This window comes from Rana temporaria, chromosome 3 (genome assembly GCF_905171775.1).
Source record: "Rana temporaria chromosome 3, aRanTem1.1, whole genome shotgun sequence".
Classification (NCBI taxonomy): Eukaryota; Metazoa; Chordata; class Amphibia; order Anura; family Ranidae; genus Rana; species Rana temporaria.
This window is the reverse complement of record NC_053491.1, coordinates 422348437-422363943: the sequence shown is the minus strand read 5'-3', so window position 1 is coordinate 422363943 and position 15507 is coordinate 422348437. Positions and strand designations below refer to the sequence as shown.

The 15507-nt window shown below is 46.2% G+C and overlaps 1 protein-coding gene across 1 annotated transcript in view; it reads right to left on the bottom strand.

Annotated features, from left to right (window-relative positions):
* RHOBTB2 (Rho related BTB domain containing 2) overlaps positions 1-12831 on the bottom strand; it is a 60703-nt gene extending 47872 nt beyond the window's left edge. The window contains exons 1-2 of the mRNA XM_040346172.1: positions 12462-12831; positions 12316-12379 (exon numbers count right to left, since the gene is read on the bottom strand). Coding sequence (XP_040202106.1) covers positions 12316-12368 — 53 coding nt within the window. The 5' untranslated portion in view covers positions 12369-12379; positions 12462-12831. The remainder of the gene's footprint in view (positions 1-12315; positions 12380-12461) is intronic.
* Positions 12832-15507: the final 2676 nt, after the last annotated feature.

Here is a 15507-nt window from a genome sequence, read left to right as displayed (position 1 = left end):
GCCTAATCACTGCCAATCAAATGCTCTCTCCAAAAGGATCCCAATGCAGATAGCTCCTCAGAGGGAACCAAAAATGTGAAAGAGCCCTCATTCATTCAGCATTCAGACTGTGTCCCATCTCAAAGGGATAACTACAACCAAGAGCAGGGTGCCCAACCTTTTGAAGAGCGAGGGCCACTTAAGCGACTTGGTAACCGGTCGCGGGCCACAATGAACAGAGCGGGTGGATGGGATGTCCGTGTCCGCTCTGTATATGCCCACTATACTCTTTATTTTGGATTGGAGGTAGGACATGAGTCGATTTATGTCTGCCACTCCTTGGTGATGCATGAAGGGTCGAATTGGGTCAGACTGACTGTGTGAAAGGGGCCCAAGGCTGCTTTCACACTGATGCGCTGCGGTTTTTCCCACACTGCAGGTGCAACGCAGTGTACCCTTGGCTTTCCTACACTTTACAATGTACTTCTATTATATTGTGCAGGTTTGGTACACTTTCAGAAAGCTCACCAAACTCGCAGGTAATAACAGAAGTCTATGGCTCAGTGCAGGTGACCCGCAGGTGCGCTGCTCTGCACCTGCGAATTCGTTTGAAAGGACCCAGTAACCAATGCAGAAGCGATATGCACATATATACACTGATTTTAGTAATAAAATTACCTTTAATAACAGTATTCTATTCTATTCTGATCTATCCCAGAACAGGAGGTCGTGGGCCACATCAGAGGGCTCGGGCCACTGGTTGGGCACCCCTGACCAAGAGCAAAGATTGAAGCTAGAATTCCAAAAGACTTGTTTTAGGTGGACTTATCCTTTAGACAAAGTATAAAGTACTGCAACTCACAGCAGCCAATCTGAAATCTTATTAGCTGGGGTACGTCAAAAGTATTAAAAGCCAATTTTTCATTGGCTGCCATGGGTTGAACATCCCAGCTCTTATCACAACGATGTTATATAACGTCTTGTTTTTGCTGTGTGGGTGATCCAGAACAAGCTCTGATTACAGGTAGAAATTAGATCAGTGGCACATCTTGTAAAAGCTTTTTAATCCAGTTACAGATTGGGTAGTACATATCACTTTTCATCTAAACTGACAATCGTGCCAAAAGCTCCTCTACGTAATATGAATCTGAACTATAAAAAGAACCTGGGTTAGATTGGCTGGGAAAATGGAGCACCACAGCTTTACATTAAGTAGAAATGTGGTGCTACACACTGGCCGAGCTACAAATACAGCACTGTATGGGCAAATGTGCGCAGTGACCCACTACCGTCACATCCCAGCTTCTGACAAAACTTTCTGACTTGTATGTGCATACATCGCTACTCTTTGCACTTCGTTAATAACTAAGAAACTTGGTAATGATGACACCACGAAACATAAAAGTAACCTTTGTAGGTCCTTGTCCCCCTATTCATGCATACGCACGTTACTGCTCATTGTTCCACTTTGAGCATAGTGAACTCCATTCATTTTAACCGCTTGCCGACTGCCTCACACACTTATTCGTCGGCAGAATGGCACGGGCAAAGCAACGTATATATACGTTGATTTGAATCTACCGCCTAGCAAGCGGGCGCCCGTCGCGGTCTCAGTGACTGTGCCCGCTGGACCCGCGGACTCTATGTCCGCTGGTGTTCTGCGATCGTATCACGGAACGGCAGAACAGGGTGATGTCTTTGTACACAAGGCATCTCCCTGTTCTGCCTAGTGACAACACTGATCTGCTCCCTCCCATCGGGAGCAGCGATCAGTGATGTGTCACAGTAAGCCACGCCCCCAGTTAGAATCATTCCCTAGGACACACTTAACCCCTTCCCCACCCCATACTGGTTAACCCCTTCCCTGCCAGTCCCATTTATACAGTAATTAGTGCATTTTTAAAGCACCGATCGTGGTCGCGTAGAGGCTGTTTGGACACACACATTGAGGGTGCAGCACACCAGCGCGCACGGACCCCTTGTAGCAATACATGCGGAGCACAGCGGGGCAAGCACACCTCTTAGGGCGCCACTTAAATGCTGGTCAGCGGCTTTTAACGGTTGACACTGTCAAAGACACTCAGTGCTGGTCAGAGGCACTTTATATTGTGTTATATTTTTTTACCTTTTTTAAATAAATACATATTTTAATATACTACACCATGATGAGCCCCTTGTTTTTGAGGAATTGATGACACCTTGTAAAAGAGAAAAGGAGGCAACACCCACTGACCGACAAAGAAAAGACACCACTTTGGAGCCTAATAATATCTGGGATCTGGTGAGTGTTGATTTTAACCATTGGTGATGGTGGCACATCTTTGTCGGGTGGAAGAGATAGCGGCACTTTCCTGTACACAGCATTACCAACATTGAACCTTGTGTTTGCTGGAACCTATTGTATAAGAGCAAGATTGCCTGTCATTTGGACTATTTTTAAGTGCAGCCAGCACATTGCACATTTGTATGGTTGTTTGATAATTATTTCACTTTTATTGATATTTATTTTATTTTGTTCCAATATTGGTTATTGGACAACTCACGGTGCAGTTGGCATACTGCATATTGTGTTTTTACACACACACACATATAATATTTTTTTTGTAATATCTTTCGTATTGTTTTCACTATTTGGTTGGTCAGTAGCAGCAACAACAGCCATTTTTCTCATAGAAGCACTGTGGCACATGGATTGTATGCTGACACACTGATCTAGATATATGATTTAAGTTTGAAATCACTGTCACATTTGTATGACTCATATATTTCTTATATTTTTTATTGTTTGTATTCAGGTTATTCACACTTAAGATTGGGTACATTGTGGCCCTGATATTTCACTTATGTCCATATTCCCAGAGATTAAATACCTCTGGATAATTAGATCAGCGCAGTAACATTTTTCTTCCTCGAGCACTATTGACCCCCACTAAGGGCACACAGTACTGCAGCAGATCACGGTTCACATTTATTTATTTATTTCCTTTTGCGCCGGTGACACTCACAACCAATTGATTATCCCTACATGCGACAAATGTAGCAAAGAAACTCAGCTTTTTTGAGCTTTGAGCATTTTTAGCGGCTTGTTTCATCGCATGCAAAACTGCACGTTTTTTCTTGCTGAATTTGGGGTTCCAATATTAATGGATGCACAGAACACATTACACCCCCAGACAGAAAATGTTGCAGCTTCTAAATGAAGCTTACAGTGTTATCTTTTCCAATGATACTTAAAAACATAGATATAGAGGTGGCGTAAGATTTTCCAATTTACGTAATTACCACTATGAGGCCCTCCTAGACCAAATGAAATCTTGGGTTTGAAACTTCTTCGGAGAAACTACTGGGTACAATTAGAAAAAAGCTGTGTTGGGTAACAGATTTGCCATCATTGGGGTGGATTCAAGAAGCAATTGCGCCTGTGTAACCATAGGTTACACAGGCGCAATTGCTAACACACAGCTCCTTTATCTGCAACGTAGAGAGCGTCCTGACTCTCCTGTATTCCAGCGGAGGGGGCGAGCATGACACTCCACACCAGGGAGAAAGCCTTGCATTACTGTGTGGAGTTACAGACAGAAGAACAAGAAGTGAGGATTTCTCAGAAGAAATAAGGACATTTAAAAGCAAAATCGAAGGATGAGGTAAGTGAAGGAGGACTGCACTACGGTAAAGGAAGCTATTTATTTATTTTTTTACCTTTACAACCCCTTTAATCTTGGGATTAGGGATGAGCTTCGTATTCGCGTCAAACTCATGTTCGACTCGAACATCGTATGTTCGATCGTTCGTCGAATTACGAACGTTATGGGTCGTTTGTGCCAAATTCGAGTTACGTTTCACAGCCCATAATTCACTGCGGCATTGCTGGCTGATGATTGGCCAAGCATGCACTATGACCCGAAAGCTTGGCCAATCACAGCTTGCAAAAAATGGAGAGCCATAATTGGCTAAAGCCAGGGTGGTTTTGGCCAATTATGGCTCAGGGGGTTTAGTACACGCCCCACACTATAAAAGGCCGCCTGCAGGTCGGCCTTGTGTAGTGTGTTGCGGCGGTTAAGAGAGAACAGAGAGAGTCAGAGAGAGTCATTTTTTGCAGGTAGATAGAGCAGGCAGGCAGGCTAGTCAGTTAAAGTTACAGTGTGTAGAGGATATATATACATCCCAGGTGTATATATATTTATACACTGTATAGTTTAGCTAGATCAGTTCTTCCTAATTTACTGGCAGGTGATTGTGCTAGCTGCAGTATTCTCACATGGTGTATTGCCATACTACAACAGGTCAACTGTGCGCTTTCCTGCCTGTGTGTAACTACAGGTCCCAGCATGCCCAGATACTATGACCAAGGTATGTTTGGCCTCGCAGATCCTGGGAAGCTGGAATCCTTACTACAATATTACTACTCTCAGATTACTTGTACAACACGCAACATAAATGTAAATTAGATCCTTTTACTGCCAGGTGTCCACACCCTCTATTAAATACAATGTGTTTCTTCTCTTTTTACATATATTATTGTGTGAGCATTGCGCAGTCAGCACCCATATCCAGCTTTGTCCAGAATGTCTGTCCAGAATCCGCCAGTCTGCTCCTGTGTGTGACGCAGGCACGCTACAGTAGAACAGTGGTGACTATATTACGCTGGAGGGGGAGGAGGGGGATCTATGGACAGGCATAGGAGGAGTACAACATGAACCGATTTTCTTCAGCTTGATCTTATCAGGAAGCAGCTGGGCAACATTCTGTTACATGCCAAACTTTCAACCTGTTCTCGCTGCCAGTCACTTAATTGTACTGTCCCTGGAAGGCACCATGAGGTCATCTGGTATGTGAACTCATACTGGATCTGAAGAGCTTAGCCCAAGAAATATAAGTCCTTTCCACAAAGCACCAAGCAAGTTGGCATGCTTATCACTCACCTTGTAGTATATTAAATACTCTAATCTAGTAAATCAGAGTTTTATGTATAATGGTTGTATTATACCACCAGGGGCGGACTGACCATTGAGTCACTCGGGCACTGCCCGAGGGCCCCATGCCACTAGGGGGCCCCATCCGGGTTGCCAGGCTCAGTAAAACCAGGGACAGTATGTAAAAATCTGTGTTTTTTTAGATCTGTCCCTGATATGTCCAAAAATGACATGCTTTTAATGTGAATATCCCAAGATTTTAGCTGCCCTGCCTCTGCACTACCTCCTGGCGTAGTGGCCATCTGTAAGCCAGAGGGGCCCCATACTCTTCTATTGCCCGGGGGCCCCATGAGTTGTCAGTCCGCCCCTGTATACCACTCACAGGGTGCCCATAAATGAGACATTACTAAATGGAGGAAAGTGGTCTGGACTGAATGACACACTCCTAGCCACCTCTTCACCAGCACATTCCCCCCACCAACTTTGCAGTCATTGGATGCTAGGACCGCTGGTGTACCAACAAATAATGTCACATGCGTACCCCATACCCAGCATCACAATAGGACCATGCGGCATTGGAAGGTTGGTGGGGGGGGGGGGGCTGTGATGGGGACACCTGATGTAACGAGGCCCTGTGGTGGGGGGACATTCGATGTAAGAGGGCACTAATGGGGATATCCGATGTAAGGTGACACTTTAATTGGGACATTTCAAGAGGGCACTGTGATGGCGAAACCCGTTATAAAAGGGCACTGTGATGGCGAAACCCGATGTAAGGGGGCACTGTGATGTAGACACCCGATGTAAGGGGGCACTGTGATGTGGACACCCGATGTAAGGGGGCACTGTGATGTGGACACCCGATGTAAGGGGGCACTGTGATGTGGACACCCGATGTAAGGGGGCACTGTGATGTGGACACCCGATGTAAGGGGGCACTGTGATGTAGACACCCGATGTAAGGGGGCACTGTGATGTAGACACCCGATGTAAGGGGGCACTGTGATGTAGACACCCGATGTAAGGGGGCACTGTGATGTAGACACCCGATGTAAGGGGGCACTGTGATGTAGACACCCGATGTAAGGGGGCACTGTGATGTAGACACCCGATGTAAGGGGGCACTGTGATGTAGACACCCGATGTAAGGGGGCACTGTGATGTAGACACCCGATGTAAGGGGGCACTGTGATGTAGACACCCGATGTAAGGGGGCACTGTGATGTAGACACCCGATGTAAGGGGGCACTGTGATGTAGACACCCGATGTAAGGGGGCACTGTGATGTAGACACCCGATGTAAGGGGGCACTGTGATGTAGACACCCGATGTAAGGGGGCACTGTAATGTAGACTTTTTAGACTGGCAAGATTTTATTGTGACTAACCTGCATGCTTGTTCCATGTCAGCATCAAAGTACTGAAATTGGAGACAGGGAACTTTTTGGACAGGTAGATGTTTTTTTAGATAAACCTGGAACAGTGATCAGCTTGGTGTAAATCAGAGGTGCTCAACCTTGTGAAGAGTGAGGGCTACTTCGATTTGGTAACCAGTTGCAGGCCACAATGGATCGCCATTGTGACCTCTGATAAAAAAAAAAATCAACTTTGGGGTTCTACTGCCCCAAACCGGATATGTAAACAAGCCCTTACTGTCTTGAGCAGTGGCAGGTGGTGCTCAAAATTTATTTGGGGGGGGCGCAAACAAATAAAAAAAACATCAATTGCAGCCTCACTGTGCCCCTCCAATGCTGCCACTGTATTACCCCCCCCCTGCCCGGCACTTACCCTGTCTCGTGGGGCAGTGAGTGTCTTCTCCCCTCCATGCACATTCTCCACCGACCATAAATTCATGCAATGCATGAATCTATCTATGGTAATGAGTGACAGGAAAGGGGGGGCGGGGCTCCTGCGCCCTTAAGGATGCACCGCCACTGGTCTTGAGCCCCCTATAAAGCTGCTTTCACACTGTTGCGCTGTGATTTACCCACAGCGCCGGTGCAGCACAGGATGTCTCAGATCCTAGATTATAACTGGGGCTTTCCTGTGGGTTAGCTTCACTATGCCATAGACTTCCATTCTATCTTGAAGGCGCGGTGCACTTTCAGAAGGCACACCAAACCCACAGAATATAATGGAAGTCTATGGCTCAGTGCAGCTAACCCACACAACCATCCCAGAGCAGGAGGTCGCGGGCCACATCAGAGGGGGCCACATGTGGAAGAGCACCCCTGATGTAAATGATCAGTAATGCTCCAAGTACATGGGATATCCAATTTTGCTCATTATATACACCATCTCTGATTCTTTTTTTGCAGTGCTGCACAATTGTTATGCTTTACTGCTCTTTTAATGCAAGTCTATGAGAGGCACTAAACCACAGACAGCTCCCTCTAATGGCTAATCTACACATTTCTACACCTGTTGCAATATGGAATATCAATAGAAAACAATATAATTAAATGTAACGACTATAAAAATAAATATTACATAATATGAACATGTGCTCACACGGAAATTAAAGCCGATAAATCGGTAATTAAATCGGTAATTAAGGGGTAAATATTAATAGCAAGGAATGCTTCTTGTTCTGCTCAAGGTGCTGCGTGATAGATCAGTGTGCCTGTGAAGCTTTGGCAGGAGCAGGCAAATGTAATGCAAATCACAAGAGCGGTCATCAAAGCTGAAAACTGTCCCTAATTTCCAGGAACAGACATTGACGGTTTGTTCCAGGTAATTTGTCATTGGAATGGTCCACCACTTTTAGGAATGAAGAAATGTACTCTATGAAACACAAGGGTTCTGCATGTTAGATTCTGGCTGTTGGCCCTTCAATGATATGAACATCTATAATGAACAGTAGAGTGGGAGAGTGGACAGCCAGGACTCGAAGAAAGTCACTATTTGCATAATGAATGCTGGCTATACAATGATAGATTTGCGTTTGAATGTTTAATGACATTTTGTTTGTCATTCTTTGTTGTAATCAAATCAACTAATTTTGGCCGAAAGCCCTTAAAATCCCAGATTACAAGAAGCAGGGGTGTTGCTAGGTCTACAAAAGATCTGGGGCTAGAGCCCATAGCAGCGAAGTAAAGAAAGTCATACGCTTGGGCGGGCATGCACAGGCCTCCCCCTCTCTGTTTAAAGATGCTGCTGCCCTGTACCCCGCCACTGGACCAATGGCGGGACCCTCCATTTCAGGACCATGACAGAGGGGCTGGGCTCAACTCTTGAGCCCAGCCAGGAGGGGAGTCAGGCGGAGGCTGGGGCAGAGCTGAAGCCAGCGCTACCGCGGCTCAGTCTGCCCTTGTTCCGTGCATTGCGGACTGCTCCCAGTGTTAGTTTCATTCCGAGACAATACAGTGTCCCAGAATGAAGGTGTCTAGGACCAGGACATATCTGCTAATTGTGGGACTGCACCCACCCTGTAAGAGACTCGGGGCTATGGGCCCCAGAAGCCCCCCCCTAGCGACGCCACTGACAAGAAGTATTTTTCTTGAACAAAAACCACATTCACAGTTGGAATTTTGTTCATTCGGGAAACATTTTCCATCCTGTTCCTTCCATGGCAACTGCTGATCAAACAGAGGCTAAAATGGCAGCTTGCATGGAGGTAAAGGAGAGGGGGGTTTAGTTCCGCCATACAAACCATGCAAGTACAGGAAAATGCTTGTTGATCTGCCAGAAATGCCCTTTTGTACAGCATTTTTGTGGACCGAGTGGTGTCAGCGCCTTTTGCTAAATTACTCAACCACTCACAGTTTAGATCCCTATAACATAAAAGCGAATCCATCTGTAGTCCACAATAAGAACTAGGAGAACTCTTTCAGATAACACCGGAAGTGTACAGAGGACACAGGACAGCTCAGACTTTTTGGCAGGACCAACGGGTATTTTTTGCAATGCTCAAAAATATAACACTTTGCTTTCAATGATATTCTAAACAGACTAAATGGGAGCAAATAAGGGTTTACATACACTTTAATCATTGAGAGGGAATGCCTAAATAATTTGCTCATAACAAAAATAAAATTAAAAGGAGTTTTCATTTAAAGTGGAGGTTCACCCAAAAAAATGATTTTTAACATTAGATTGAGGCTAATTACGGGAAGCAGAATCGGGTGTTTAGTTTAAAATCAATGCAGTACATACCGTTTTAGAGATAGATGTACTCCGCCGCTTCCGGGTATGGGCTGCGGGACTGGGCGTTCCTATTTGATTGACAGCCTTCCGACCGTCGCATACAGTGCGTCACCAGTTTCCGAAAGTAGCCGAACGTCGGTGCGCAGGCGCGGTACAGAGCCGCACCGACGTTCGGCAACTTGTGACGCGCTGTATGCAACCGTCGGAAGGCTGTCAATCAAATAGGAACGCCCAGTCCCGAAGACCATACCTGGAAGCCACGGAGAACATCGATCTCTAAAACGGTAAGTACTACATTGATTTTAAACAAAACACCCGATTCTGCTTCCCGTAATTATCCTCAATCTAATGTTAAAAATGATTTTTTGGGGTGAACCTCCACTTTAAGCTATCCCTTGTCCCAGAGCTTCTTGTTCTGCTGGTATTTATGCTGTTTGGTGGGTATCTTTGTAGAAAACATTTGTCTTACAGCATTACACCTGACTGAGAGGGCCACCATAACATGGCAATCTGGAGCTTCAGCTCACGTTACAGTATATTGGGCAACTGCAGACGTGAATTCCTCTCTTGGTTACTACCACAAGGGGTTAAATACATTTAAACCATTTCCACTTGAACTGGAAATCCTGTTACACAACATGCTCAGCGAAAGAACAGGTTTTGCACCAGTAACACTATAAACACATGCTCTTATCACTTACTCACAAGCAAACCCAACATTGGGAGGACCGTCAGAGGATAACCATTCATAAATTACTAAAAGCATCCATGGACACTTTAATCCCCATTCACATTTGAGCATTTTCAGGTGCTTTTGACGCTTTTCTTTTTTTGCCACCTTTGTACATATGTTTTTTTTGGGCATTTGAGGGTTTCTGTTTTGAACTGCAATGATATGTATTGCCCCAAGTTCTGATGGAACATTCTTCACTGAACAGTGATGGCAAATTCTGCCCAAACCCTTCCACCTCTGATATTGGATATTGTTCGGGCAGACTAAAAATCTGGTCACCCAATAACAGCACTTTGTGAATGTACTGGGCTTGTGTCACCCAAGGTGACCTGGTGTCTGCATGCATAGCCAGCTATGGATATTAGCTATTATACAATGAACAATTGTGCCCTTACTTGGGCTGGAAAAAAATGCCCTTTTGGTCCCCAAGCAAAAATCTTCATGTGCTAGGCGGATGAGAAATCAGATACACTATGCAGCAGAATACACCATGACAACTCAGGGCAAAATGGCCTATAGAAAATGTTCAACAGCTCAAGGTAGAATGTACCATCACTGTCCAGAGCAACATGCACCATCACAGGGCAGGGCAAAATGTATCAATACTATTTAGGAAAAAATGTGCCATCGCTGTTCAGGGTGGTATGTGCCATTTCTCCTGGTGGCAAAGTCAGCCATCACAGCTCAGGGAAGAAAACGATTGTTCAGGGGAAAAATGTACCATCGCAGCTCAGGGGCGAATGTGCCATCATTGTTCAGGGTGGAAAGCTCCATCACAGCTTTAGCAAATATGTACAACTACGATTTAAGGAAGATGCGCCATCGCAGCTCAGGGAAAGAGTGCGCCATCGCAGCTCAGGGAAAGAGTGCGCCATCGCAGCTCAGGGAAAGCGTGCGCCATCCCAGCTCAGGGAAAGCGTGCGCCATCCCAGCTCAGGGAAAGCGTGCGCCATCCCAGCTCAGGGAAAGCGTGCGCCATCCCAGCTCAGGGAAAGCGTGCGCCATCCCAGCTCAGGGAAAGCGTGCGCCATCCCAGCTCAGGGAAAGCGTGCGCCATCCCAGCTCAGGGAAAGCGTGCGCCATCACAGCTCAGGGAAAGCGTGCGCCATCACAGCTCAGGGAAAGCGTGCGCCATCACAGCTCAGGGAAAGCGTGCGCCATCACAGCTCAGGGAAAGCGTGCGCCATCACAGCTCAGGGAAAGCGTGCGCCATCACAGCTCAGGGGAAGAGTGCGCCATCACAGCTCAGGGGAAGAGTGCGCCATCACAGCTCAGGGGAAGAGTGCGCCATCACAGCTCAGGGGAAGAGTGCGCCATCACAGCTCAGGGGAAGAGTGCGCCATCACAGCTCAGGGGAAGAGTGCGCCATCACAGCTCAGGGGAAGAGTGCGCCATCACAGCTCAGGGGAAGAGTGCGCCATCACAGCTCAGGGGAAGAGTGCGCCATCACAGCTCAGGGGAAGAGTGCGCCATCACAGCTCAGGGGAAGAGTGCGCCATCACAGCTCAGGGGAAGAGTGCGCCATCACAGCTCAGGGGAAGAGTGCGCCATCACAGCTCAGGGGAAGAGTGCGCCATCACAGCTCAGGGGAAGAGTGCGCCATCACAGCTCAGGGGAAGAGTGCGCCATCACAGCTCAGGGGAAGAGTGCGCCATCACAGCTCAGGGGAAGAGTGTGCCATCACAGCTCAGGGTAAAATGTGCCATCACAGCTCAGGGTAAAATGTGCCATCACAGCTCAGGGTAAAATGTGCCATCACAGCTCAGGGTAAAATGTGCCATCACAGCTCAGGGTAAAATGTGCCATTACTAGTCATGGTGGATTATGCCATCACTGCTTGGGGGCAGCAGAATCCACCGACACAGATCAGGGTACATGTATTACAGCTGCTCAGGGCTCATGGAAGGCTGTCCAAGCTTAAGGCACAATGTACTAGTACTGTTCAGGAAAAAATGTACCAGTGCTGCTCAGGGAAAAAATTACCATTACTGGTCATGGTGGATTATGCCATCACTGCTCATGGAAGAATCAACCATCACGGATCAGGGTAAAATAAGTAAAATAGTTGCTCAGGGCAGAACACACCATCACAGCTCAGGGCACAATGTATTAGTACTGCTCAGGGTAAAATGTATCACTGCTGTTCGGGTGAAATGCACAATGGGGGCTAGTTACAAAAGGCAAATCCACTTTGCACTACAAGTGCAAACTACAAGCGCAAAGAGCACTTGAACCTGCACTGAAAGTACACTTGAAAGTGCATTCGCTGTAAATCTGAGGGGTAGATCTGAAATAAGGGGAAGCTCTGCTGAGTTTATCATCCAATCATGTGCAAGCTAAAATTATCTTTTTTATTTTCCTTGCATGTCCCCCTCGGATCGACAGCGACTGCACTTTCAGTGCAATTTCAAGTGCACTTGTAGTGCAAAGTGGATTTGCCTTTAGTAAATAACCCCCTGTTGACCCTGCTCAGTGCAAGTATATAGGGTTATCACAGGTCATCAGAGTCAATATAGTTAGAAGTGCTGCAGGCTACAATACTCACTCATTATACTGGAAGTCTGTTAACTCCATCAGGTCTGTCACCCCTTCCTCCATCCTCGGGGAGTCTGTACAGAGAACATATCGTGAGAAAAAAAAATAATCACCTACAAAAACATGCAATGCATTAAGAAGCTCAGACTGGCTTACCTGTGGGTTCTGAAATGTCCAAGGGATTGGCTGGAGTTAGTAGCCTTGTAGTCAAAAATCTGTGCAGTTTGTATTTGGAGCTCCGCAGATGCTTACAGGTGTGTATGGGCAGCAGACGGAATGACAGGTGGATTGGATCTAGTGTTGTATACAGTCTTCTCTCCTCCTCCTCATACGTCACGCAGGTGCAAGTCCCTCACATTGGACAATGGGTGTGGAGGGTGTGAACAGCCCGTATAGCTAACCTGATCTGCCACAATGCAGGTGAGAGCTCCATGTCTCCGATCAGCTTCTCTCTCAACTCCAATGTGACATTTTGGCATGTGTGTTATTAAAAATGACTACCCTGTAAAATATATTACAGGCAAAAGGTTACTTACTGTTCAATCCATAACAAAACTACAAAGTTCAAATACAGTACACAGGCACTCGTTACAGAATAGTGATTAAGCCTACATCAAAACACAGATCACAGTCTTTACTTTTACTGCATTACATATTGATTGCACATACATTCTCTTTTACTACAGTATCGAACTTTATTTCTACCAAAACAGCGCGTGCTGCCAGCGCCTATCTAACTACAATACGGGTGATTCATAAAGCATGTTCAATACATTTCTGGCAGTGGGGATGCAATTGGAAGTCTTGCTTCAAATAAAAAAATCACTGTAAAAAAAAAAAAAAAATCCACAATCTTCTCAATTCAGGAGTGCTCTCATGCTGTATGGTAATATTGAGTGTTACCACAATCACTCCCTACTGGACCTGCTCTTACCCGATGTGCTGGACCTTAAACCGCATATATAATTTTTTATTTTTTTTTTAACCTGCAAGGCAAAATGCATAATCAGCTAGTATGCACCGCATACTAGCTGATTATGAAATACTTACCTCAAAACGAGGTGAACACTTACCTGGTTCACGCCGAGCGAGATGTCATCTTGCTCCGGCGTGTCTTCCGGGAGTTTCGCCGCTCCAGCGTTGTGATTGGCTGGAGCGGCGATGACATCACTCCCGCACGTGCGCGCGGGAGATTTAAAATCGGCAAGGTCCGGCGGCTGCCGGATCTTTCGCCGTGGATTCCCCCCTGCGCCGCCCGCATTGCGAGGGGAATATCTCCTAAACCGTACAGGTTTAGGAGATATTCTTTATACCTACAGGTAAGCCTTGTTATAGGCTTACCTGTAGGTAAAAGTCAAAAATAAAGGTTTACAACCACTTTAAACTTATAAGAGGTTTAAAGCCAGTGTCCGGTGTCCAAACCCGCCTAAACTATCCTTCCAAGAGACTGTCAAAGCGGCAGTGGAGGTGTTTCCTACCCCGAAGCCACACATACTGTATACACACCCCTTCCATACATGCACCTGTAGAGTACGGAATGCCTTCACCTCTTATGATTGGTTGACCAAAAAAATAAACAAAAACCTTTAAGGCAAAGGCACGATGAGCTAGTATGCATAGCATACTAGCTCATTATGAAATACTTACCTTAGATCAAAGCCTCCCCAGCAGTTCCGGCACACTGCTCTGGCCGGCGACACAGCTCCCAGAGTTTTTTCCGGTTATCGCGGGCGCCGTTGCCGTGATTGGCTGAAACAGCGATGACGTCACTCCCGCGCATGATTCTGCTAACGGCACACCAGCTGAAGCAACGACACGAAATAGCCGTTGCTTCAGTGCGCATGTGCCAATGACGTCAGCACATGCTGATACGGTGGATATCTCCTAAACCAGGGGTGTCAAACTGGCGGCCGTCCAGCTGTTCCGAAACTACAAGTCCCATCATGCCTCTGCCTGTGAGAGTCATGCTTGTAACTGTTAGCCTTGCAATGCCTCGAGGGACTTGTAGTTTTGCAACAGCTGGAGGGCCGCCAGTTTGACACCCCTGTCCTAAACCATGCAGCCTTGATATAACCTTTTTATGTTACGAAGCTTATCCCTAGTCTAGAGATGGAATTACTGTCATCTTCAACCTTAGAGGGGCCAGAACCTCTGCCAACACTTTTGGTAAATATCCTCGGTGATGACGACAATCTGAACGGAAGAGCTCTGCTCTGGAAGTGGTATTCCTTTCCTTCTATCTCTACTGCCAACTTTAGGTATCTCTGGGATTCTTCTCTGATGGGAATGTGAAGAAATGCGTCCCTGAGATCCATGGTCGCCATGAATGTTTCTGGTTGCAGAATGTTCTTGACTGAAAAATGGACTCCATGCGGAATTTTTTGTATTGAATTGTTTGATTCAAGGGCTTGAGATTCAGTATTAATCAAAACTTCCCATAGGGTTTCTTGATGACTAATACGTGAGTAAAAACCCTTTTTTCCTTCTCTGGAACTGGCATAAGGACATTTTGGTCCACCATCTCCCCCAGCAACAGAGGAAGAGCTTTTGCTTTTTCTGGATCTCTGGGGAGTTTTGTTAATAGGAATCTCTCTGGAGGATGGTAATTGAATGCCAGAGTGTAGCCCTTTGCAATTATTTCAAGAATAAACGGATTGGCTGTTGTCTTCTGCCACTGAGGTAGGAAGGTAGCCAATCTTTCCCCTACTGGCACTTGGTTGTCTCCCCGCTTGGTTGCCTGGTTAGCAGCGCCAAAGAGTGGATTACTTTTTGGTTTTCCTTTGTGACCCGTCCAGTTTTTCTTCGGAAACTTTCATTCCCTCTTGGGGATGATCTCTTCCACGAAAAAAAAAAAACGTTTTTGTGGAAATTTGCGTTTTTCAGCAGGAAAGGTCTTATGTGCTGTTCTCTCCAAGGCCTCGTCTAGGCCGGAACCAAAAAGCAAATCTCCTGTGAATGGTAGATTGCACAATCTCGTTTTAGATGCAGCATCACCTGTCCAGGTATTCATCCAAATTGCACGTCGTGCTGCGACAGCTAGTCCGCCTGACCTTGCTGCCAGTTTAACGGACTCTGCGGAAGCATCCGCAATGTAACCTACCGCTTTGGAGAGCACTGGAAGAGTCTTCACAATCTCCTCTCTAGGTGTCCCATTTTTTATATGCTCTTGTAACTGGGTTAACCCAAATTACAGGTTTCTTGC